The 27,512-nt window shown below is 41.9% G+C and overlaps 1 protein-coding gene across 1 annotated transcript in view; it reads left to right on the forward strand.

Annotated features, from left to right (window-relative positions):
* LOC140691963 (uncharacterized) overlaps positions 1 to 2,674 on the forward strand; it is a 47,245-nt gene extending 44,571 nt beyond the window's left edge. The window contains exons 7-8 of the mRNA XM_072956539.1: positions 1,321 to 1,346; positions 2,441 to 2,674. Coding sequence (XP_072812640.1) covers positions 1,321 to 1,346; positions 2,441 to 2,554 — 140 coding nt within the window. The 3' untranslated portion in view covers positions 2,555 to 2,674. The remainder of the gene's footprint in view (positions 1 to 1,320; positions 1,347 to 2,440) is intronic.
* Positions 2,675 to 27,512: the final 24,838 nt, after the last annotated feature.

Below are 27,512 nucleotides of genomic sequence, written 5' to 3' on the forward strand. Positions count from 1 at the left end.
TCTTTTGCCAGCTTCCTCTCTTGATAGAGGAAGCTTATCATTCACATGGGCACCAGCACGTATCTCCTCACATAATAGTGGCTCTTCCTGGGTTATTTGCCAATTCACAAATCATGTGCGAGGCCAATAGAATGAGGGGTATTATTTGTCTTAAACCAACTGAGATCTACCTCTGGTGCTTCAGAAAGAGTGGGTCAATCGAGCTTAAATCACAGGGCTAAAAACAGAAGGCAGGTTATTTATCCTAAAGCAAATTCTGGGTCCTCTCCTAAGACTGGGGACAGATACAGGACAGCAGTTCTGTCCACTACTGAGTACTTTCAAATTTTCTTTAATGAGCAAATATTAAAGTTATGATCAGAAAAGATGATAAGTAAGAAGAAACTTGAGGAAGGAGAATGGAAAGCTTTCCTGTTTTGTAAGAAATACTGAACCCATTAAGTGCTTGGAAGAAAAATGGAAATGTGTCAAGTTTGTAAAAGTTCTGAAATGAATTAGAATTGATTTCACAGACCATGTAGGAGACAGTGCTATACAGTTAGTGTGTCTTTGGGCTCTTTGAGTATTTCAGTTCTTTCACTTAATAGATGCTTCATTTGGGGCAAATTGCATCATCTCCACATGGCTCTATTTCCTCATTTGTAAAAGAGATATAATATTACATTCCCCACAGAGTGATTGTGAGGATTTAGAAAAATAGATGTGTGCTGAAGCAATAGTAAGCATTTAAGGAATCTTAACTATTATGATTACTTAATACATAATTAAAAAATTATTATGCAGACTTTTTAAAAATGCATACTATTTAAATGGCCTATATGTGCTGTACAAGAGAGGAAGGCTTAATATACCTTCTATAATACATTTTTCTCAGCCTTAACTAATTTTCACATTTAATCACACACACACCAAAAAGTTATTCCTTCCACAAGCATGAAGCCTTAACTGTGAAGAAAAGGATGATGAAAGAGAGTAGAGGAGGAAATAAAATGCTTTCTCTACAAACTTATGGCTTAAAAACTAAGAAAAACACCTTTTTAAGACTTTGGTCACCATATTCATAGCTAATACTTAGGTAGAGTTTTTCACATGCCTGTGGTTAATGTTCTAATTGTTTTCACAATTAGTAAATCATTGACTCATCACAATAGTCCTATAAATTGCTATTATTATCCCCCCATTATATGGGTGAGGAGATTGAAGCCCCTAGAGGTTAAGAAATTTGCACAAGGCCCCACGGCTAGCATCAGAGCTGGGATCCAGATCAGGAGGTTGGCTCCAGGAGAGGCTTGTAAACACTCCCTCTGCTCTCCCCTGCAGGTGCAAGCCAGCTTCCTGCTATTACTGTAAGTAACATGATGTGGTTCACTTAGTCTTGAAATTCACATTCTTTGTAGCTTTCTCTGGGGCAGCCATCAGGAGCAGCCAGGGACACTGAGTACATGCTTCTGGACTATGACCAAGAAGGTAGATGGAAGGAAAACAGTTTAAAAATGGGATCTTTAATGTGCATTCTTCAGTGGCCAGAAAATAACCTGCCTAGTGAGGAACTGAAACCCTATCAGCCACGTGAAAATTATGCTTCCGACACCCCCGTTGCCCTTGGGTCCACACAGTCAGAACTACAACGGATCAGGGACATGAATCTTGTGCAAATGCAGGGAGTAGGAGTACCTGCCATTTTAAGATCTCAAGGAGTATGAGAAGCATGTGAAGCTTTCATCAGCAGAGACCTGCTGTCACTTCCACTATTTCCCTCAGGGCATGTCCGCAGCTTCACTGGTCCTATTCAGAATGAAGACGACAGCTAGCACCTGCTGACCCCTGAATCAGTGATAGGTTCTCCCTTGGAAGGAAGCATATCCCCTTCATTGGTTACAACTAGTTCATAACCTAAGTACTTCTATAGATGTAGAAGGGATACTTTCATTGGTTCTGCTATCACAGACTTGTCTCCAAAAGAACATGCCACCAGTTACTCCATTTTCACCCATTTAAAGATATACTTAACAGGCTTCCTTCTTTAGTGCAGTTTTAGGTTTACAGAAATAGTCACAGAAATTGGAGTTCCCATATATTCCCTATGCCCTGCACACAGCTGCTCCTGCTGTCAGCATGTTACATTAGTGGATGCACTCATTCTTTTTGACATCCTTCATTCCTCCTCCCCTAAAGTTTAACATGCCTGATATTCACGTCTCTTGTGGCATTTACGCGCGATTTACATCACTTCTCACGTTTATGTGAGGTTTACAGCACATGCATGTTGTCTGTTTAAGCGTGGGGTGGGGCAAGTTTTCTGTGTAAAAATACGATCATTAGTGAGTCTCATGCTGCTGGGTTTTTGGGTTGTCAGGTCCTGTTGACCATTGCTTGAGTTATTGGGATCATTGTCTATGGACTTTCAGTGTTCATTGTATTTTCTGCAAAACTTCCCAAGAACCTGAATGGAAGAGACCCAATCCAGAAGTACCTGACTGTGCAGGTGGGCCACGCCCATCACTGCTTCCCTCATCAGTTTTATCATCATCGTGACCCTGAACGCCATACATGAGAAACCGGCAATCATGATGACGGACTCTGGTAAGCTCCTCCTGCAGCTGAGGTCATTTCTACACCAGTTTTAGAACCAGGTCAAAACAGAGACTGTGTCTCTTAGGCACTTCAATTCCAGTACATTACAGTCTTTAGAAAACTTCAAGTGTAAACGTATTTTCTCTAGCCTATGTGAGAAGTGAATTAGCTCCAGCTTTGCATTAGTGAAAGGGACAAAGGAAGCATTAGAATGTCCAAGCTCTGTGTAAACAGGTCAGTGCTTAATAATAATTTCAATTACATTAGATCATGTACCCTATTGTTGAAAGTAAATAGTCTCTGTATTGCAAATAAGTGGAAGATGGTCGTGGTTCCAGTGGCACACTTGCTTGTGTGTTACAGAGAGGACAAGTAATCACAGTGTTATATGTCTTCCCCCCATGCTTTTCTTGTTAGTGTAGCTCCATTCTCATCAGCTGTGGCTTCTTTAATAAATGTTTCTTCTCTCTGGCTTGTATCCCAGCCAGCGGCTTAGCGGCCCAAGTTAAGTGCTTCCCACACGCTGCATGTGGCTGGGTGGTTCTCCCAGTGGTCTGCTCAGTGGTCATCTTCTGAAAACACTAAGACCAATTCAAATTCAGAACTAGGAGGATGACCCGTTTTATGTTCCCCAAATGCTTCTAGCAAGTTGCCCCGTGCTTTGTTTGTTTTCTTCAATAGTCCTACCTTACTGCCGTTCAGGGAGACAAGAGAATATCAATTAGCAGGATGTATAGAAGTAGCTTTCTGTCAACTTACACCTGACAGAGGACAGTTCTTGCCCATTGGATACAGTTGTGCTTATAAATTTTAAGGAACGGGTGACTTTTTTTTTTTTTTGCCTTGTGGGATATTACGTTCATAATGGGATAAACTCTTACCACAGTGTGTACACTTGGAATTAGCATAGTAGCTATGTTAAGGAATTCAAAACAGCTTAAATGAAAACACTGTGATTTGTGTGTGTATATATATATACACATATTTGGCATGTTAACTCATGTGTCCGTGGCTTTGATTAGGATCTAAAAGCCATTCACAGTTTTACAGACTATACTTTTCTTTATTCTAACTGCAGAGTTCCCAAGGACCAGACTGACTATGAGAACAACCTAGCCATGAGGGTGTTCTTGTTCCAGTTTGTCAACTACTTCTCCTCGTGTTTCTACATCACATTCTTTAAGGGCAGATTTGTGACTTATCCGGGAGGTCTGGTGTATTGGCTGTGAAAATACAGAAATGAAGACATGTGAATACAGCTTTGTGTTCTGACAGTCGAAGCTGTTTCAGATTTTCTCTTAGTTTCCCAATGAAGAGTGTCTTTACTCTCTGTTCCTTAGATTTTTTAGGCATAAAATAATGACTTTATTTCATGTTAGAGCTATCTAAAATTTAAATGAGATTTTCTTTCTAATATTCCAGTGTGACCCAGGTGGCTGTCTCCTTGAACTGATGACACAGCTGACAATAATCATGGGAGGACAGTCAATCTGGAATAACGTACAAGAGGTGTTACTTCCTTGAGGACTAAGTCATGTGATCTTTGTGTGAGAATAGCCCACCCATCCAAGTCATTTTCCTGCATGCCCATCTCTAGAACAGGGGAGACTCTCTGCTTATTAAAGCTCTCCAGATAAGATGATCCAGCCAAAAGTGTAAACGTACCTTCTGTTTAATAATTATGCTTAAATACCTTCTTTTTTATGTTCAACTTAAATCCTCATGTGCTATAGTTTCTGCTTATTAGCCCATCACTGGGGACTGACTGATCAGAGCCCTTTGAGAGATGGCTCTTCTTGGGACCGTGAACTAAGTTTTCCCACAACTTCCTGCAACTTTCTCCTCCTTTTATACATGCATTTAAAAATCCATAACACGAATTTGTTGAGTGTCTACTATGTGCTAGTCACTGTATTAAATGTTGTACATATGTGTGTGTGTGTGTGTGTGTGTGTGTGTACAATTTAATCACCCAAACAATCCTTATTCTTGTCTTCCTTTTGCAAATGAAGATCCTGTGGCTTAAAGAGGGTAAATGATTTGCCCAAGCTCTCATTGCCAATAAGAGACAACTGTGGGACTCGGATGTAAGACCCTATCTCACGGAATCCATGTTCTTCTAAGAACAGAGACTCTCTTGTGGTCTTAAGGCACAATGTTACATAATGTTTTAAGAAATACTTGTCTAAAATAATAACTACAGAGGTTTTGACTTACTGTTCTCTTCCTAAAAATGAGAAAAGCAGATGTTAGCAAAGGTCACACTGTCCTTTTGTTGTTCACATAAGCCCAATCCCATATCAAAGTGGACAGTCCAGTGTTATCTGCAATTTCTGAACATTTCAAGGAGCTTACTGTATTCGCTTTCTGTTGATGTTGCAACAAGTATCCCCAAACGTCATGGTAGTAGGAAGAAAAAAGAAAAAGTCCCCACTAAACAACACAAATTTAACCTTGTAGTGTTCTTGAACGCAGAAGCCTGCTGAAGTCAAAGTATTGGCACGGCTGTTTGTGAAGGCCTCAGGGGAACCTGTGTCTTTGACTTTTCTGGCTTCCAGAGGCCACCTGTGTCTCTTGGCCTGTGACCTCTTTTCTCTCTCTCAAGGTCAGCATGGTTGTGTGCCTCTGACTCTGATCCTGTGGTCACATCTCCTCTCCTCTCTCCCCTCTTCTGCCTCCCTCTTCCTCCCATAACGACCCTGGTGATTACACTGGGCTCACCTCTATAATCCAGCTCGTCTATCTTAGAGTCAGCTGGTTAGCAACCTTAAGTGCATCTGCAAACATAGGCCCCCTTTGCCAGGGAATCTGACCTCTTCCTATGTTCTGGGGATAAGGACATTGACATATTGGGGGGGAACGTTTTTCTGCCTACCACACTAATCTTTTTAAGATAATTTCTGGCTTTGCGTTTCTGTTCTCATGAAACTGTTATTCTCTCTTCTGTCTTGCCTTCCACACCAGCATTCTGCTCCTGCCCAACCTAACTGCAGAGCTCACCCCTCTCTGTGGTGTCCCCCAAAACCACTTACACAAGCAGGTCTTACTGTTGTTTGGAGCATGGAGGAGAAACTCAAACAACTTGAATTTTGAAATAAAAAACCTCCATCATTTTAAAGTCTTCCATGTTACTATAAAAAATTTTATTTTTTTAACTTCATTTTTTAATTTTTAAACTATTTTAAACTTTGTAATTTTTTTAAACTTTACTTTTTTTCTTATCATCCTTCATTGTAGGCTCCAGAAACCTGCTCTTCTGCCCACCGCAGCCAAGTTCCCTTTCATTGTTTCTCCTCCCTTTCCTAACCTTCCTTCTCTCTCCCTTATTACCAAGTTTCTGTCCATTCTGTTTATAGGGCAGTTAAATTATTTTTTCTTTCTTTCTTTCTTTCTTTATTTCTTTCTGTTTTTGCAGAGTGAACACCTTTGGGTGTCAGTGCGTCCTGCCACATTTCTTCACAAGGGCTTCATCTTTCAGCTTCAGTGTGGATTACTGGGGTCTGTCCCTAAACAAAGGCATTTCCCTTGTCCCCCAGCTCACCACGCCCCTCAAGAAAAAGATTCTGATCTCCGCTGTGAAATGAATCTTTTTTTCCATCCTGTGCAGTAGACAACTCTTACCCTGAGCTCACATTCAGATATTTCCAGAGGAGTAAAAGTAGCTCGTGTGCAAATAATACTACTTTTCTCTGTGAAAAGAAATAGATCAGATAGAGGAAACACTTAACTCAGATTACGCAAAAGCATTTCCTGAAGGAAATAGGTTAAATATTTAACAGTAAATTTTGTTGAATCTGGTTATCAGTGAGCTACTTTTACCAATCAAGAAGGATATATTTCCTAAATTGGTACTGAGAAATTCATGTGGAATGAAACTTGCTCACATGAACTAGTTTAAAGTAAAGGATGCATTATAGTATCTGTGGTCTGTTTATACCTTCGCTTAAGTAAGCACATTGTTGTAGGTTCCAGTGAGCTGAACTTTGCCTCCATGTATTTCTACTATGGGCTAAAATATTTAGGGAATCTATTTTGAATTATGTTCCCCTTGTTTGAAAACCAGGAATGCTGAATGGTAGCCAAGTTCGAGGGTGGCTTGTGTTTTCCTCAGTGCCTCTTCTCTTTGTATAAGGTGCCAGTTTCCTTCTTAATTTTCCATGTAAAATCCTAACATACCAAAGATCTAACAATTACTCGTGCTGCACCAAAACTATACCCATCCTCAAAAATACATAGGAAGGGAAAAGAAAACTTATCAAAGCTAGGGACTATTTTCATGCTATTTAAATATGTCTAAAGGAACATAATGAAATGAATTTCACCATATCTCACCTGCCTCCACCCCCCCAATCCCATGTGGGATTCTTGAGTAGGATTCTTGGAGCAGTGATGCCGTGATCCAGGCTCCCTCTGGGGTCCCCCCAGCACTTGATCGGCACGTGGTATAAAGTAGGTCTCAGTCCGAGCCAGCTGAGTGAGTGAGTGACTCACAGGCATCGAATGCGTAACATCAGTGAATTAACAGCATTCTCTGTAGGACTCAGAGAATAAGCTGAGTGCCCTGTGGCCTTCCCAACCTCACATACTATTTTGATGTTGGGGTCATTTCTGGGAATGTTATTCTGTACTTGACAAAAGGCTAGTAAAATTCCAGGGTTAAGCAACTTGCCCTAGGGAGATTTTATGATAAAATATTAAGAAAAATAGTTAAATGTCCAAAATGACACAGCATTGTCCTTTGGTGTTTAGATAATGTATGGCTGTAATTTTCTTACTTTATATGTTTTCTACATTTTCCACCGTGTGTATGCACTACTATATAATAAGAAAAAGCAAATGTTTAAAAGAGAAAATCTCTCTTCTCCGGATATGATTTGATTAGAGGGTGAGTCAGATACATTTAATAAGAGAATCTTAAATACATGTGTCCATAACTCACTCTTGAAATTCAGGAACAGGAAACTCAGGAATGAAATAGATTAAGAGAATCAAAGATACTTGTATTCAAGATTAGCAAGTAGGAGTGTCCTCAACAGAAATGGTTATAATCTATATTTCAGGGATTATATGTGATACTGAAGGTACAAAGACAACATGAAGTAGAAAATGCCACGTGGCAAGCACTGAGTAAAGGGCAATTTACTATGATTATGCCAATATGTTTGGTCAATTCCCAAGCAAATGATTGTGTAACCCCTGTTATAGGGAGAAAGCTTCCAGCCTTGGCTGGAGAGGGGGAAGGATTCACTGTCTGTATTTTTCAAAATGTCTACAGGTGCTTCTCCTGTGCAAATTGATATCCCTGCACGAGAACCATAACCCAACAGAAAACCCAAAAGACCGAGGACAATGATGGGTAGACGACAGCCCAAACTTTTCTGCCACAGATGAGTGGTTCCACTGAGGAAGACTGAGCAAGAGGCTCAGATTCTTAGCTAAGGACAAGCATGTCGGGACTTCTAATACGACCTAATGCCATCGATGGGGGAGGGCAGTTCAGCACAAGAAGGGAGCACCAGGTGAGTTAACATGGAAGTTTCATCCCGAATCCAAACCGTAATGGATTTGGGTCCCGGAGGGTTAAAGCCCTGCTTCCCTGGGGCATGGACCGGATTCCACAAGAGGCTGAGACAGGAAGTATGAGGCAGAGAAAAACTCCCCCAGGAGACTCCCGTGTCTGGGTGCCAGGAAGGGTGATGGACGAGCGTGGTCTCAGCGCCACCCGCACCGCAGGGGCCCGAGGGGCTGTGGAGCTGCGCGCTCCCGGCCGAACCTCAGACCTGACTGCAGCGCTCTGGGCTGCGGCCTGGGGAGCGGCTTCAGCAGCAGGCTGTCCCCGTCCTTCTCGTAGGTGCTGCAGTGACCCCCACCCCTGTGGCCACGGTGTTCCCAAGCCAAGGGTCTAAGTGACTTCAACCCTATTTACAGGTGGCCACAGCCGGTTAGCCTGTGCTGCTCAAAAGGAAGATCCCACATGGGGTTTTGATGTGTTAGGGGGGATTGTTAATACCTGGCCTGCTTTGAATCATTTCATCCAGACAGCTGCCTGGGCAGTGGAAGTTTCATCTCCCAATTTTATTTCAACTTATTTGTTGAAAGTATAGTTGGTTTACAATATTGTGTTAATTCTTGGTGTACAGCATAGTGATTCACTTATACATATATATATATATATATATATATTCCTTGTCATATACTTTTCCACTATAGGTTATTAAGTAATTGAATGTAGTTCCCTGTGCTATACAGTAGGATCTTGTTGTTTGAAACAAAAATTGCTAAACAAAGTAACAAAGTAAGCAGACTAAACCTAGCCATGTATATGACAGAGTTGAGTTTATCTCAGTATTTAAATGTGGTTTTGATCTCCAGGATCACTTTATCAACTTATCATAAGTAAAGGGCCTGTGGACCACTTCTCAGAAAAATGTTTTAAAATCATGAGATTTAGAGAATAAAGAAGGAAGATAATTATACTGAAAAGCAGATATCAAAATATAGAAATGGGCATTTGTGATACAGTAATATCTGAATTATTGGAAGAACGTGTTGAATAAGAGGATCCAGTGATGGGTCTACTAACCACAACATTCTGCCACAGCAGTGAGTGTCAATCATCTTCTGAGATCTGCAACAATTGCATTTTGAATGTAAATAAAGTAAAATAACAAATAAGTCATGAAGTGTGGATTCAGATTCAGGGGTATCTCGAGTCCATATCCCCACCACTTCCCCGAGCTCCCTGCTCTTCCCCTAATGTCATTGAAAGAAATGGGGAAAGTTTGTGAAGCGAAGGGCATGTTCCATTGCAAAGAAATCTCATAGCAAACCTGGGAGCATGGCCAGTGAAAAGTTAACGCTGAGACTAGAGTCAGTGGGAAACCAAGCAGGGGCAGCTCTTTACAAGTCACATCATACCCTCAGTGTGTGTCCACGTGTGTGCATACAGACGTGTGGGCATGTATGATATATACACCTGCCTTTCGTGTGAAGCCGCCTCACTGTCCAAATTTGAAATCCATCCAGACGTGCAGTGCAGTCAGCCGGAGCTCAACCGGACGCTAAGTTGCCTGTTGTTGCTCTGTCTCTTCTGCTGAACTCCACGAGTACACCACACGCCAGCTGTTGCTTTCAGGGACAACAGCTCTGTAGGCTACAGGTCCATGCCTTGTTTCACTGCCAACACCAATTTCCTTTCAGGACAAATTGCCATTTGAAAAAGGGGGAAGCATTCAGTTGGCCCACAAGCCTCTGAGTGAGGAAAAAACATAACCTTAGAGACAGCTCTGTGGGACAGCATCCAGGAGGGGCAGAGCACTGGGCTGAGAGTCGAGGCTGTGTTTCTTTCAAGCTCTGCTCTGAATTTGAGGTGGCATGTCACTTCTTTGGTCCTTGATTTGTACAGCTTAAATTAGGTTCTTGGACCTGTTCGATCCAACGTTAGAGTATCACTTTTCTGCTCGGTGACCCTCCATGGCTCCGCAATTCCTTCAGAGGGAAAAATGCCCACATCCTCACGGCAGCCTCTTAGGCTCCACCCCCAAAATCACCACTTATTTCCTATTCATTCTGGCCCACACCAGTCTCCATGCTGTGTGTCCAGTGTGAGGGACCTCCAGGCCTGTGATCACTGTTCCCTCTGCCCCTCCTCTGCCCACCCCTTTGCCTCCATCTTTGCCTTATTCAAAGGTCACTGCCCCAGCCCCACTTCTCCCTACAGACATTCCTTGCCCTCCTTTATTTTCCTCTGCAGCACTTATCACCAGCTCAAAGACCCTGTATTACTTTCTTTTACTTATTTTCTCTGACGATTTTCAGACTGGAAAGGCCATGGTGGATAATAGCAGAGAAATGGGGGGAAAAAAGACAAATTAGGGAAGGTATCTTCTAAAAGCTAAAATGCCCACCTGAAAAGGAGGTAGGAGATAAAGTAGTAGTCGTTACAATTTTGGTAAACCCAAGGTACGTAGTCAGGACTAGTTTTCACAATATTTCAGGGTACGGAGGCAGCAATAAAAAGAAATTTATCCTGAGAACAAGAAATTAAATTCTTTGGAAGATGATGTCTTCAGCTTGAAATGTCAGTAATACTTTTATGACCTTGGTCTGATAATATCCTGCCTTATAATTTGATCTGTTTGGCAGCTGGGTCATGAATCTAATGGTGCCACAGATTCAGGAGCAGAACAGACCACCCCACAATGGGAACAGGACAGCCATCTGTATCCCATGGGCAAACTGGGGTTATTTTATGAATACCCTGAAATGAGTCAGTCATCAGTGGAGATTTCTGTGCTGTCGGTTATACTAGAATATGCTTTGGGTCACAGAAGCATCGGTTACCGAGCCAAACAATGACCTAGCATACCGAAACGGAGCCCGCTTTTCTCCGTTATATGCATTTATGCAGTCAGGCTTTCAAACAGGGTGCCTGTGTGTATCTTTGTCAATATTTATGTTGCACAAAGCTGAAGATTTACTGCCAAGGAATGAAATGGAATACTCATTCAGGTACGTCTCCACCATTGATTCTCAGATCCTTCTGATCATGTCGTCTAAGGATGAACTCAGAACCGTTACTAGATGTGACTCAGCTCGGGCTGTAGCCCGTGTGGCACAGCTGTTGGCTGATATCCTTCTAAACAGAGTCATGTGAGCCTGCCAGCCTGTGCAGAAAGCCCACAAGAGCATCCTGCCTCATGGTAGCAAGGTTCACAGGGTCACCCCTTCCACAACTCACACCTGCCTTTCGCATTGTTCCTATTTCTTCTGGCCGATGGTTTCTGCCTAGTTCCTTGAGTGACCTCGTGGAAAATCACTGGCTTGAATTCAGGATGAATTTGCTGATCTGGAGTATCGGTAGAACACAGATCCCCTAATTCTCCAATGTCTTTGTCCATTTCTGTACATTTGCTTGGGCTCTGTTTCTCTTTGATTGAACTTGGTTTTGAGCTCTCGGTTGCCTTTAAATGGTTGCATCTCAAAATAGATTTCCATAGGAAACGTCATCTTTTCTATTATGCATGGCACACTTTTATCTACTAGAAGGCTGATGATGTGCACGTTTTGTATCTGAGCCCTTTCAGCTCACCACTGCCTTGAATTAGTTTTTTTTTTTCAAGCTTAGGAGACAGGAAAGGATTTTGGTCAATAGGATTTGCATTTATGCATGCGGGTTCATGTCTGCAAAGGCACCCCTTTGTGCTTCCTGTTTATAAGTCTACAGATTGAGGGAGTTTTCTTTCTCCTAAATTGCATTCTATATATAAAATAATAGTTTTTAAAAATATACAATATACATGGAAATGCATCTGGTTCCCTCGGTGAATGAAAGGTCATTTTGTGGCATCTTCAGTCAGCTATGCTTTGTGCCCTGGTGTCTGATTTGAGTTTCATCTTTGCTTTTGTTGTGTTTAGTGACCAGGTTCCATTAAGGGTGCAGCTGCTGTCCCTGGTGTAGAAATTATGTTCGTTTATTCTGCTTATTATCAAAAGGACTTTAAGCCAATATCTGTTATTCAAAAATGAGTCATAATTTTAAATATGTCTTACTGGGGCTATTATCAGCATTAATAATAGCAACAACTTTCTGAGGGCAGCATATCATTTGGTATTTTAACACACACGAAAAAAGCCTTGGAAAAAAGTTATTGTTCTAGTTAAGTCAAATAAAGGTCATTGAAAGGAAAAGTTGTATGCTTCTGGGAGAAATTGATAGGACTTTTATAACTTTATAGTCTCATTAAAATAACAATTAAATAATTCAGCCTAACTCTATCCTACATAACAGGATGGAGTAACAGCCATTCTAGAGAGATTTTTCAGATTTATTTGTTTTCCTATTATCTAAATAATCCCTAACGAATTAGAAAATTCAATCCATTTCTGAGAGTAGGCAGTGTGTTATTCTGTATTCAACACTGGAGTGAAACTTATTTTGTGTTCTTTTTGTTCATGGGAGATAGAATTTCCAAGTGCTTTTTGAATTATTTTTGTTCCTCTAAAATAAAGTGCCTTTGGTGGTGATCTCCTGACCTCAGTTTCCTCCTACCAGTTTTCCCCATGATCATTAATGACACCCCACCTGCCTTTTTAGTTGTGCCTCTTAGCTGCTGAAGGGGAACAGCTACTGACAGATGACCCTGGAGCCCTCCACCCGTGCTTCGTTAGGCCTCGCACCCAGCCACCAACCCTAGTCTCCTTCGCCTGAAGTACCTTTCTCTGCTTTTCTGCCTGGAAGGAGTCTTGCCAAGCCTTGGCAGGAAACCCTCCACTTTTTAGAGATTTTCTGCTCTCCTCTCTAGGCATGAATTAATTGCACTTGATTCTTGTCTTGATGGTGTGTGATCGTGTCCGTGCCCATTGTGCTCCCCGGCTGGACTGATCCTGTCGGAGGCAGTAGTCAGGCTCTTCATCTTCCTGTCCATGTCTGGAGCACCTCAGCCTGGACTCTGGTTCTCATACGTGTTTAAGTGACTTGAGCTTGGAGTTTCAACACACTCACATACAAGCGTTAGGTGAGTTGGCGGTAGCATTGCCCCCAAGGCCCCCACAAGCTTCTATATGGCATATGTTTTATTCTGAATGAAATTTCTCTTTTATTTGTTTTAGTGAATTCCCCACTGTCCTTTGAGATTATTAGAGTAACCCTGAGTTATTAACCACAATAGCTCTATCCCCACCAGCAAAAGATCCTGCTGTCTGAGAACTCAGACATGGGACATAAGAGAAATAATCTATCAGTCTTAAAATCTGGAAGCCATAAGATACCGTTTTGTACTTAGAGCACCCACAGCACAAACAGCAGTCTCTCAAGAATTTGGCGATGCCTTCCCAGAGGGCGGGTGCCGTAAGTGAAATGCAGTGAGTGATGAAGTGAGAGCTCTTTGTCTCTGGTATTGCCTTTTCCACCCTTGCTGTGTTAACTTGATCTTCCCTTCATATATTATGTTCTCCATTTAATTTACTGCAGTTAATATCAGTTGTTCTTCAATATCTCCTTGCACCCGCCCCCTCCATCCACTCTCTCTCCAGTCCTATCCCACCCACACCTCTCCTGCGCACTCCAGGACCAGGCCTGTCTCCCCCACACCCTCACCTCTGCTCTGTCTGCCCACCACCTGCACTGACATTTCCATAACTCCACAGAATGAACTTTCCAAAATGGCAGCTGAGTAACTGGGGGGGATTGTATACCTCTTATGTCTTTACCGATTCATTCGTTTATCTATCCAACAAACACTGAGCACCTGCTATGCCAAACACTGTATCAACTGCTGGGGAGACCAAGACAGGTAAGACTTGGTGTCTGCACTCCCCAAGCCAGGCGAGACTTGGCGAGTAGTTGATGGGTTGCTAAGCAGGTGAACACAAATTGGACTTCCTAGAGCTGGAAATATTTGAACTGAATTTTGAAAGGGGAAAGGAAGTTCACTCTCTAATGTGTGGTAGAGGGAGTGGACACTTCATGCTGAGAGGTAGAGACATATAAGAGTACACGGCATGAAGCGGCTTGGCCAGACTGAAGAACAACAAGTAGGGTTAGAACAAAGTATCCAAGGTGGGAATATCTGGTGCACAAGGCCTGTGTCACGAGGGGTCTTGTGTGCTTAGACTTGAATGTATCCTTAAAGAAACAGGGTTATATTGGAATATATGTAAGCAAGAGAATTGCATAATGTTTATGTTGAAGAATATCTGGTTATACTGGCAGCAGAATGGAAGATACTATTTTTGGGGGGAGGCCCATATTTTGGGGGGAAAGGATATTTCAGGCACCACCCCAGGTAACCCAGACAACAAGTGGCACACGCCTGCAGAGAGGCCCTGGGCAGAGGGATAGTGACATGGGCGGCAGAAATGGTGACTGCTGCAGAGGTGAGCACAGGGCAGGGGCGGCGGACCACAAAGCTGCTGAGATGACTTTCCAGTGACCCATCTGGAGAGCGGATCTGCAGGAGAGTGTAAGGGGAGAAGCTGGTTTCGAGGAGATGGTTCTGTGTGTGGCATTTGGAGTGCGAAGAGTCCATGGGACATCTGAGGGGTGATGTCCGTTGTTAAGCTGGATTCACCAGTCAGGAGCTCAGAGGGGCTGTGGGTGAGGCCGTGGGGGTGATTCAGTCCTGCCAAGTGGAGGATTGAAGACGAGGCCCTGGGGAAAAGGGCCATGAACAAGGCAAATGGGAGAAGAGAAATCCACCAAGTAAGAAGAATAGCAGAGCAGTTGGGAGAAAACTAGTTGAGGCAACACAGAGAAGGCTGTAACCTGGCTTAAGAGGGATTTGAACACTGACTAAAAGGAGCATAGTGAGAAAGGGGGCTGTGTGGGGCCAAAAAGCAAGAGCTAAAGCCCACCTTTAATTAACAAGACTGGGGAAAAGGAGGAGGAGGACTATACTTAGGTAGCCTTTAAAAACCAGATCTGTGTGTATCTGTGTGTGTGCATATGTGCACACACAGCTTTCTGCCTGGGCTTTTTAAATTTATTCAAGTAAAACAAAAGTTAAAGGGGGAAAACCTTCCACTGAGAGGAAAGTATTTGTCCACTGCAAAAGCTACCTGTTAATCAAATAAACAGGAGCTGAAAATGCCCACTGGTTTGAAACACGCAGCCACCGGCAGTGCAACTCCTGTCTCAGTGCCGCGGTGAGGGCCGTGGGGGATGCAGGGCTCTGAGCCCTGGGGGAGTCTTCAGCGCAGGTACTTCTCCAAGAAACTGGACTTTAAAGGGAAGAAGAAAGTGTAGAAAGTATCAGAGAGCAATACAGGACCATGAGAGAGGGTTGGGCGAGGGTTAGTTTTGTTTTACAGTGGGCGTTTCTGGCCTTGCGGCGTTGCTGGGGCTTTGGTCTTTTTGGTCTTTTTCCAAAAGCTTTTTAGAAAGTTCTTCTCGCATGAAAATCTGAACAGATTTAATCATGTTGGGTTAATTCTGGTGTTTTATTTTTTAATTAACAAATTATCTGGAATTTATTTTAATGTCATAAATGAGAACACTGTACCAGGACTTCCAATGATTTAGCTAAATACTGCAGTATTTGAATCTACTGATTTGAAGTGTCAGTTATATAATATTACTAAAATCTCATAAATATCCACGTCTATTCTTGAAATGTAATCTATTTCATTCATACTCTCAGTGCACTATTTCTATACTGTTTCCATGACCATAGATTAATACCTCCTAGAGTTGGTCCTATTTTATCCTTTTCCAGAACGTCCCTAATACTACAAATTCAGACATCCCTCCTCATTATTTTATTTGTATATATGGGTATATTTCTGGAAAAACTTCAGGATCACCATTCAGATTTTTTTCTTATATCCATTTGGGGTTATTAACTAAATTTGCATTCAGATACTAAATTTATTTTGGAGAAAAATTGTTCTATGTCCCACAAACATGAGTCTGCACACTGAAGAGAATGGTGCATTCAACTGTTCATTCAATCATCATTTGTTTTTCTTTTTTTAAGTCATTTATCAGAATCATCTTAATATTTTTCATTAATTTATTTCTGAATAGTATGTGCCTTTTTTGTCATTATAAATGATATCTTTTCTGGGTTTTGAGCTGGGTTGATTGCTAATAAACTCTTAATTTCTGGCTTCTCTTGAATAAGAATTAGATCTGACAGTGTGAGGCCCTATTTCCAATATGGTGACTGTGAGCAGTGCATTTCATTAGGATGTCCACTTGCCTAATTGCCAGTGGCTGTACACACTCCACACATTTCTGCTACTTACCTGCCCCCTGTAGGCAGATGAGTTCATGTAGGGTTAGGTGGGTTATGGACACAGATACTGACATCACTGCTGCCACGCTGCTGACTCTGTGGCGTCACTAACTCTGGTTCTTGCTTTCTGACTTCCCTGAATATGACAGCTCCTTTTGGGCTGTGTACCTGCTGCATCTTTCCAGCCCTGTCGGCTTTTCTACAACATACCCCGGCCTCTCAGGTCAGAAGCAAATGTCAGCTCCTCCTACCCATGCACCCCATCCACGGTCTTGCTGTTCCTGGCCAGAGTGGTCCCTACCCCTTGACTGAGCAGTAACACTAAAGGGACTATAAATTTGCCTCTCATCCACTGTCTTAGTTACATACCTGTGCTAGGTTACTTAAAAGGTCTGCCAGCTAGGAGGGGAGGGTCTAAAAGTCTTTTAGATCTCTGGCCTTATCATTTCTAACCGCTGCCCCACCCCATGGAACAGCTTACCACAGATCTCTGCTGCCCCATCTGTAGCAATGCCCTGTAAATTACAGACAGAGAGAAAAGAACTTCTAAGCCAGCACCATAACTCTGACTTCCTGTGACCACACAGACCATAGAAATATCAAGATAAAAATTCCTGAAGAAGGATATTTTGCTTATGAAGGCACTTTAATTGCATACATTTCTGTGACTTTTAATAACTTCATAGACTCTCTGAATGTGCTGCACTCAACCTCCCAGACTCAAGGGAGCTTGCTCATTTGCCTATTTTCAGTGTATTTCTTCCAACATTCTCTATGCATAGCTTTCCCAAAAGTATATTTCTTATTTCTATTTAAATTGTTAGATACATCCAAAACAGTCTTTTTTTAAAATTTTTTTCTTTTTTTCTTTTTTTTTACATTTTTTATTGATTCATAATCATTTTACAGTGTTGTGTCAAGTTCCAGTGTTCAGCACAATTTTTCAGTCATTCATGGACTTATACACACTCATTGTCACATTTTTTTCTCTGTGACTTATCATAACATTTTGTGTATATTTCCCTGTGCTATACAGTTTAATCTTGTTTATCTATTCTACAATTTTGAAATCCCAGTCTATCCCTTCCCACCCTCTACCCACCCCCCCCCGGTAACCACAAGTCTGTATTCTCTGTCCATGAGTCTATTTCTGTCCTGTATTTATGCTTTGTTTTTGTTTGTTTTTCTGTTTTAGATTCCACATATGAGCGATCTCATATGGTATTTTTCTTTCTCTTTCTGGCTTACTTCACTTAGAATGACATTCTCTAGGAGCATCCATGTTGCTGCAAATGGCTTTATGTTGTCGGTTTTTATGGCTGAGTAGTATTCCATTGTATAAATATACCACATCTTCTTTATCCAGTCACCTGTTGATGGACATTTAGGTTGTTTCCATGTTTTGGCTATTGTAAATAGTGCTGCTATGAACATTGGGGTGCAGGTGTCATCCTGAAGTAGATTTCCTTCTGGGTACAAGCCCAGGAGTGGGATTCCTGGGTCATATGTTAAGTCTATTCCTAGTCATTTGAGGAATCTTCACACTGTTTTCCATAGTGGCTGCACCAAACTGCATTCCCACCAGCAGTGTAGGAGGGTTCCCCTTTCTCCACAGCCTCTCCAGCATTTGTCATTTTTGGATTTTTGAATGACGGCCATTCTGACTGGTGTGAGGTGATAACTCATTGTAGTTTTGATTTGCATTTCTCTGATAATTAGTGATATTGAGCATTTTTTCATGTGCTTTTTGATCATTTGTATGTCTTCCTTGGAGAATTGCTTGTTAAACAGTCTTCTTTTAATCCTCAATTACAAATCATCTTGCAAGATTGTATTATTTCAACACTGAGAGTGAATAATATGCTTCAAGATTCCCAAGTTTATTATCAGCAAATAACTATGGTTGGTTAAAGATTTTTAAGCATGTTATTCCTACTAAGGGTATATACGTGAAAGAAACAGGTTGTAATTAGTCTTCTTCCCAGAAATTTTATATTTGCCTTTTGTATGGATTCTTTCTCTGTTGAACATTAGTATTACCATGAATGTCTTTTCTCTTTGAGATTTAGTTCACCATTTGCCCCTCTCTCTTTACAGGAGTAAAGGAATTGATGTTGTCCTTCCATCCATCCACCACTCCATGTTGTGTGTCCATTCCTTCAACAGGTATTGAGTTTGGGTTCACCACCTGATTTGTGGCCTCTTTCCAGTGGCCCCTCTGTTGGCTCTGGAGAACAATATATTGGAAATCAGAGTGGGTACGTGGAAACTTGACGACCCAGTATAGACACATGGTGCCAGAAAAAGCCCAGGACATCGCAGCATGGCAGCCCCCCATGCAAGGAACAGCAATTCTGGCTGTGGTGGACCAATGTGGGTAAAAATGCTTCATGGGGTGAAGACCTTGAAGAGTCCAAAAATGCATTGGCGTTGCTTCCTAAGGAATCCAGTGTTGGGTATTGTTTAATATGAGAGGGAGATGCTAACATTATCATCGTTATAGACAACATAGTTGTTGCAAATGTAATTGTTATAATTTTTCATATTTTTTTAATAATTATTATTTGTGACTTGCAAGAGCTTTTACAGAGGCAGTTGTTAAGAAGCATGGCCATTATACTGTTGCTGAAGTGTTAATTCAGTAGAAGCATGGTAATAGTATTAATAAGTACTCACTCCTTTGATCCTCACATGACTATAAATGTTACCCAGCAGTGCTTGTATAATGGAGATAGAAATCTATCTGTTTAAGAGTTTGTAGAACCTAAAATAAGAGCAGTCATTCCACCGTATTTTACCATATATTCCAGACTATCAGTTTAAAGTAGGAACTACCTGATGAGGCCATATAAACCCTTTGTGCATCCCCAGTCATTCATTACCTTCCTGGCCCCCTGGGGCAGAGGTTCTTCCAGAAGGTGACCCCTTCTCTCCTCCCCACCCCACTCTTGGCCTTTGCTACCCACTGTTGGTCATTAGCTAAGCATCCTCATGTCCTGCATGTGTCTGAGCTGTGAAGGAACAGAACTCAGCTGTTTACAAACTTTATTGACTATGACCAGCATGAACAGTCTCTCTCCTTCCCTGCCCACACCCCCACAGTGCAACAGGGGGCTCACAACCACAGCGATTCCATGCCAGCCCATCAGGGAACTTTCTTCCCTAGAAATATTCTTACAACCAGGGCTGTTTCCTCCCTTACTTCACTGCCAGTTTCACTCCCAGGTTACAGTCCCCAACAAAAGGCTATCTCAGTTTGAATTCCTTAATCAAGTCACATTGACCCTGAGTACCTGGCATTTTCCTGTGAGCACTCATAGAAACAGAACAGGGCCTGGCAGTGGCTGTGGGCCAGGTTCCTGGGTGAGGGGACTTGTTGGGCCCTTCAGGTTCTGGAGTCTGGCCCGAGCTTAGATCCCAGCATTGCATCTCCACATCTGCATGATTTTGGGCCAGGCTTCAACAGTTCAGAGCTTCATCTTATCACTTGCAAACAAAATAAATCCCTGCTGCATATTTTAAGACTGTTATTTACCACAAAGGGTGCTTAGGGAAGTCAGTGAGTCAATGCATGGAAGTCACACAACCTGGTCCTCAGGGAATGTTAGTTATCTATATTATGCACCATCGATAAAATTGGGGCTGCACAGACTTGGCCAGGTATCAAAGCTACAGGCACAAGAATTTGACAATGTGTCACTGTCTGGATCATAGTCACAATTTTACACAGTAGAACAAGCTACCTGGGACCACCCAGCTGTCAGCCCACCCGACACCCCACCCCAAGAACCCTCAATTTATCTGATTTGCTTGCTACCCCTACTTTTTGGAGAAAGTTGGCAAATCACACACAGTCAATGTCTGCTAGGTTACGTCCATTCCCATTCACTCAAATTGCCCCATTTTCAGTATCCACTGTGCTGCAAAAATAGACTAAAATTCAGAACATGACAGCAAGGCCTTTCCCGTTCCACAGTCAGAGAAGTGTGAATCTGTCATGTTTAATATGCCATATGACACTAAGCAAGGCAGGAAAACAGGCTCCTGTGCTTTAAGGAAATTTTTAGCAATGACGTTTGAAACTAAAAGTGTTTTTGTTTGACCTTCAGCTAACCAGAAAATTCAATTGACTCCTATTACCCATTACTCAGGTGTCCTGGTTTGATTGTTTTAGGCACTTTTTCCTCATCTCCCCAGCATGACTTTGCTCCAACAGCACAGATGGAGTGTCTCCAAGGCTGCTCCGTGTGCATGGGCGTGTGTATACACACATGTGCACCCACTGATCGGTGCCACTGATTCATATCCAGGAGTTGTTCTGTCTTGTAAATCAAGCATTGCTTTATTATATCCTAGAAATCATTGATTGAACTATAGACCATCCTCTTGCCCACATTAGGAAGTGACATCTTCCAAGACGCAGATCCTGTGTGCTTGTATATATGTATAAGTAAGAATTAAATATGTATGTCATCCCTTCACATGTTTAATTTGTGCCTTCCCAATTGAATGTGCACAGTAAAGGCTAACTTCCCATAACAGGAGTACTTTTTGGAAGAAAGAAGAAAAGAATTAGCCACCAGGGAGAAGACAGGACATCAAGCAGGAGTTTGGTATAAAATCATTTATTCTAAAGCTGCTCTGGCTCAATAAATATGTGGAATTGACATTATTGTATCATGCCAGAGCATCTGCTATTGAAGACCGATTTTAATTTACTTTGATATAAGTGGAAAATTGTGTCGGAACAGCATGGGAAATGAAGCACACTGCATCTATGTGTACTCCTGAAGTGTGTCTCAGAGCTGCTTAGTTTTGAGGAAAAGTATCTTGTCTGGAGACAATAGAATTATTTTCATTGTTGGAATTTTTGTAGCTTCCAGAAACACATCTGCAGGTGATTCTGTAAAAGTCTAGAGTTGACTTAGATAGCAGGAAATTTTAGCCTATTGAAATCAGGAGAAGTGAAATATTTTTGCCCATCACCACCACCACCACCACCACCACCAGGCAAGCACGTGTACACCCAGAGAGATTTCACATCAGAGGGAATGACAAAGCTGGTTCTGTTACCGAGGCCGAACTTGTTCTGCTCGCTGCACAACAGTGATAAATAAATAAATCAGGAGACAAGGTTTTGGGGCAAGGAATAGTAACTTTATTCAGAAAGCTGGCAGAACAAGAAGATGGGGGACTAATGTCCTGGAGAATCATCTTGCCCAAGTCAGAATTCAGGTTCCTTTTAAACTAAAAAGGGGAGGGGGTGTGGTTGGCTGTGCAAACTTCTTGCTGCAGGCATTCTTTGTTCTTGCAGCCGTCCATGTGGGCCAGGCTATGGTGTCCCTGTAAACCTCCAACAAAACAATGGTTATTCTCTATTTTGCAACTTGCCATCTCCACATAAGTGCAGAAGTGCTAACATCCTTAAAGGTCAGAGCCCCGAGAATAGGCTTTCCTGTAGGTTTTAGGCTAAAGGCAATGTTGTTTTACAAAAGGTGCAGAGCCAGCAAGATTAAGCCTGGAAAACAGGGCACAGTGCTTCAAACTGAAGGAACAGATCCAATATGGCATCAGATTTGTTCTCTATTACAGTTCTAACTAGGGAAAATTTTGCAGTAGAAAATCCCCTCAGTTGTTTTTCTTGCTTTGCCTGAGATCTTGTTTGTTGGCTTGTGGTCTCATGGTGTCTAAACCGTATGTTCAGATGAATACTATTAAAATCATATGGTGCAGAAAAGATATCTGTTCTGCTTCAAAAAATGACTGAAACATTTAGCTTTGTTTATTCCCACAAAATTTGGATTCAATCTATTCTCGACTTTCTTCTTCCTTCAAACCAGTATTTTACTGGAGGGTTTAAAGCCCAAATTAAAGAATTTTGGAGGACACCCATGTAATTCATAAGAGCTTTACATCCGAATTTAAGATCAACCAATATTTATACCTTTAATCAAGGAATACAATAAAGTTTGTTAGTCGATCATTTATGACGTTTTTAACTTTGTCCATGTAATCACTTGAGAGGCTTAGACACTTGATCTAACAAACAGGTATCATTGCTTGACTCTGTGAATGAAAGAATCCCAGTATAGTTTACTGCAAGTATATTTTATTAAAAATAATAAAGAATCCTTGCTCTCTAATAAAGCAACAGACAGAAGCACATACTGAGTGTTTAAAATAAATCAGACTACGGGTTAACTTATCTAAACAAGTCAAGATAGTATAGGGAAAAAAGTATGAACTTGAAGGAAAATACATATTGTGCAATTAATATCCTATTTTTAAGAAGCAAATGATTAAAAAAACAATTTTTAAATCATTTATTTACAAAGGAGTTATATAAAACCAACTTATTTTCATAAGGGTTACATAAATAAAAGGGCTATCTAAATCTACATTATTAAAGAATAAATTATACCAAAAAGATTTCAAAGGGTGATGGATTTCCGTGATATTTATAATTTTTGAAAATATAACTTACATATAACATATCCAAGCAGCTCTTGAATTATCCACAGTAACCTAGTCTACAGTTATATTTACGGAACTTAAAAAATGTAATAGGCAAGGTACAGGCCATTGCTTTTGAACTGCCACTGGAATTCTGGAAATTCCCTTAGGTTACAAACCAAAAGCAAAGTAACAATTCTGCTTTAAAGAACTTGCTCAAAGACTTTAAGACATTCACTATATATATCCAGTAACAGGAAAGATTTAAGATTTCTGAACTTTAAAAAAAAGAAATCTATGCTGAAAATGAAATTCTCTCATGTCTGCTGACAATAGCTATAAAGACACTAAATTAATGCTCCCTTTATTGTTTTCTTACCACCATAGGCAAAGATTATCGATTTCACATTCTCTATGAGCTAGATGAACGAACGCCTATACACATGCTCAATTCTGAGAGTTGAATGTGCGTGAAAGCCATCAATCAACAAGCTTGTTGAGAACACAGGGATACTTTTAAGTGGGAAACTACAATACATATATATATATGTGGAGGAACTAGCTCTAACTCACAATTAGAGTGAAAACTGCATAAACTTTGAAACGGCACTATTAAATAAACTGAGAAACGAGAGTGTTTCTATTGCTAACTATTCCCTTTATACTACGTGAATAACGTCACTACATATGCTCAATTCTGTGAGATAAGTGTGTGTGAAAGCCGTCCTTTACCTAGCTTGAAGGGAACACAAAGTTTCTTTTAAGTTGCCAACTCCACTCCATACATATACATGGGGAGGTACAAGCTCCAACTCGGTTTTACAGTGAAAACGGCAGGCACTTCAAACCGGCACTAGGAAACAGACTGAGAAACCAGAGAAGGGTTTCTCCTACAACCCGTTCCCTTTGTGCTGGATGAACGAACGTCTCTCCACATGCTCAGTTCTGAGAGATAAGTGTGTGTGAAAGCCGTCCTTCACCTAGCTTGAAGGGAACACAAAGTTTCTTTTCAGTTGCCAACACCACTCCATACATATACATGGGGAGGTACAAGCTACAACTCGGTTTTACAGTGACAACTTCATGAACTTCACACCGGCACTAGAAAACAGACTGAGAAACCACAGTAAGTGTTTCTCCTGCAACCCGTTCCCTTTGTGTTACATGATCGAACGTCTCTCCACATGCTCAGGTCTGAGAGATAAGTGTGTGTGAAAGCCGTCCTTCACCTAGCTTGAAGGGAACACAAAGATTCTTTTCAGTTGCTAAATCCACTCCATACATATATATGGGGATGTACAAAGTCCAAATCGGTTTTACAGTGACAACTGCAGGAACATCAAACCGGCACTAGGAAACAGACTGAGAAACCACAGTAAGTGTTTCTCCTGCAACCCGTTCCCTTTGTGCTTGATGAACGAAATTCTCTCCACATGCTCAATTCTGAGAGATAAGTGTGTGTGAAATCCTTCCTTCAACTAGCTTGAAGGCAACACAAAGTTTCCTTTCAGTTGCCAACTCCACTCCACACATATATATGGGTAGGTACAAGGTCCATCTCGGTTTTACAGTGACAAATGCAGGAACATCATACCGGCACTAGGAAACAGACTGAGAAACCACAGTAAGTGTTTCTCCTGCAACCCGTTCCCTTTGTGCTAGATGAAAGTTCGTCCCACCACATGCTCTGTTGTGAGAGATAAGTGTGTGTGAAAGCCTTCCTTCACCTAGCTTGAAGGGAACACAAAGTTCTTTTTAGTTGCCAACTCCACTCCATACAAATATATGGGGAGGTCCAAGCTCCGACTCGGTTTAAAGTGACAACTGCAGGAAATTCAAACGGGCACTAGGAAACAGACTGAGAAACCACAGTAATTGTTTCTCCTGCAACCCGTTCCCTTTGTGCTAGATGAACGAACGTTTCTCCACATGCTAACTTCTGAGAGATAAGTGTGTGTGAAAGCCGTCCTTCACCTAGCTTGAAGGGAACACAAAGTTTCTTTTCAGTTTCCAACTCCACTCCATACATATATATGGGGAGGTACAAGCTCCATCTCGGTTTTACAGTGACAACTGCAGGAACTTCAAACCGGCACTAGGAAACAGATGAGAAACCACAGTAAGTGTTTCTCCTACAACCCGTTCCCTTTGTGCTAGATGAACGAACGTCTCTCCACATGCTCAGTTCTCAGAGACAACTGTGTCTGAAAGCCTTCCTTCACCTAGCTTGAAGGGAACACAAAGTTTCTATTCAGTTGCCAATTCCACTCCATACATATATATGGGGAGGTACAAGCTCCAACTCGGTTTTATAGTGAAAACTGCAGGAACTTCAAACCGGCACTGGAAAACAGACTGAGAAACCACAGAAAGTGTTTCTCCTGCAGCCCGTTCCCTTTGTGCTAGATGAACGAACGTCTCTCCACATGCTCAGTTCTGAGAGTAAAGTGTGTGTGAAAGCCGTCCTTCACCTAGTTTGGAGTGAACACAAAGTTTCTTTTCAGTTGCCAACTCCACTCCATACATATATATGGGGAGGTACAACCTCCAACTCGGTTATCCAGTGACATCTGTAGGAATTTCAAACCGGCACTAGGGAACAGTCTGAGAAACCACAGTAAGTGTTTCTCCTGCAATCCGTTCCCTTTGTGCTAGATGAACGAAAGTCTCTCCACATGCTCAGTTCTGAGAGATAAGTGTGTGTGAAAGCCGTCCTTCACCTAGCTTGAAGGGAACACAAAGTTTCTTTTTAATTGCCAACTCCACTCCATACATATATATGGGGAGGTGCAAGCTCCGACTCGGTTTACAGTGACAACTGCAGGAACTTTAAACCGGCACTAGGAAACAGACTGAGAAACCACAGTAAGTGTTTCTCCTGCAACCCGTTCCCTTTGTGCTAGATGAACGAAAGTATCTCCACATGCTCAGTTGTGAGAGATAACTATGTGTGAAAGCCTTCCTTCACCTAGCTTGAAGGGAACACAAAGTTCTTTTTAGTTGCCAACTCCACTCTGCACAAATATATGGGGAGGTCCAAGCTCCGATTCGGTTTAAAGTGACAACTGCAGTAACTTCAAACGGGCACTAGGAAACAGACTGACAAACCACAGTAAGTGTTTCTCCTGCAACCCGTTCCCTTTGTGCTAGATGAACGAACGTTTCTCCACATGCTCAGTTCTGAGAGATATGTGTGTGTGAAAGCCGTCCTTCACCTAGCTTGAAGGGAACACAAAGTTTCTATTCAGTTGCCAACTCCACTCCATATATATATATGGGGAGATACCAGCTCCAACTCGGTTTTATAGTGACAACTGCAGGAACTTCAAACCGGCACTAGGAAACAGATGAGAAACCACAGTAAATGTTTCTCCTGCAACCCGTTCCCATTGTGCTAGATGAACGAACGTCTCTCCACATGCTCAGTTCTCAGAGACAACTGTGTGTGAAAGCCTTCCTTCACCTAGATTGAAGGGAACACAAAGTTTCTTTTCAGTTGCCAAATCCACTCCATACATATATATGGGGAGGTACAAGCTCCAAATCGGTTTTACAGTGAAAACTGCAGGAACTTCAAACCGGCACTGGAAAACAGACTGAGAAACCACAGAAAGTGTTTCTCCTGCAGCCCGTTCCCTTTGTGCTAGATGAACGAACGTCTCTCCACAATCTCAGTTCTGAGAGATAAGTGTGTGTGAAAGCCTTCCTTCACCTAGCTTGAAGGGAACACAAAGTTTCTTTTTAGTTGCCAACTCCACTCCATACCTATATATGGGGAGGTGCAAGCTCCGACTCGGTTTACAGTGACAACTGCAGGAACTTCAAACCGGCACTAGGAAACAGACTGAGAAACCACAGTAAGTGTTTCTCCTGCAACCCGTTCCCTTTGTGCTAGATGAACGAACGTCTCTCCACATGCTCACTTCTGAGAGATAAGTGTGTGTGAAAGCCGTCCTTCACCTAGCTTGAAGGGAACACAAAGTTTCTTTTAAATTTCCAACCCCACTCCATACATATATATGTGGAGGTACAACCTCCAACTCGGTTTTACAGTGAAAACTGCAGGAACATCAAACCGGCACTAGGAAACAGACTGAGAAACCACAGAAAGTGTTTCTCCTGTAACCCGTTCCCTTTGTGCTAGATGAACGAAGGTCTCTCCACATGCTCAATTCTGAGAGATAAGTGTGTGTGAAAGCCGTCCTTCAACTAGCTTGAAGGGAACACAAAGTTTCCTTTCAGTTGCCAACTACACTCCACACATACATATGGGTAGGTACAAGGTCCAACTCGGTTTTACAGTGACAACTGCAGGAACTTCATACCGGCACTAGGAAACAGACTGAGAAACCACAGTAAGTGTTTCTCCTGCAACCCGTTCCCTATGTGCTAGATGAAAGAACGTCTCTCCACATGCACAGTTGTGAGAGATAACTGTGTGTGAAAGCCTTCCTTCACCTAGCTTGAAGGGAACACAAAGTTCTTTTTAGTTGCCAGCTCCACTCCATACAAATATATGGGGAGGTCCAAGCTCCGACTCGGTTTAAAGTGACAACTGCAGGAAATTCAAACGGGCACTAGGAAACAGACTGAGAAACCACAGTAATTGTTTCTCCTGCAACCCGTTCCCTTTGTGCTAGATGAACGAACGTTTCTCCACATGCTCAGTTCTGAGAGATATGTGTGTGTGAAAGCCGTCCTTCACCTAGCTTGAAGGGAACACAAAATTTCTTTTAAGTTGCAAACTCC

The sequence above is a fragment of the Vicugna pacos genome, chromosome X (assembly GCF_048564905.1).
Source record: "Vicugna pacos chromosome X, VicPac4, whole genome shotgun sequence".
Taxonomy (NCBI): Eukaryota; Metazoa; Chordata; class Mammalia; order Artiodactyla; family Camelidae; genus Vicugna; species Vicugna pacos.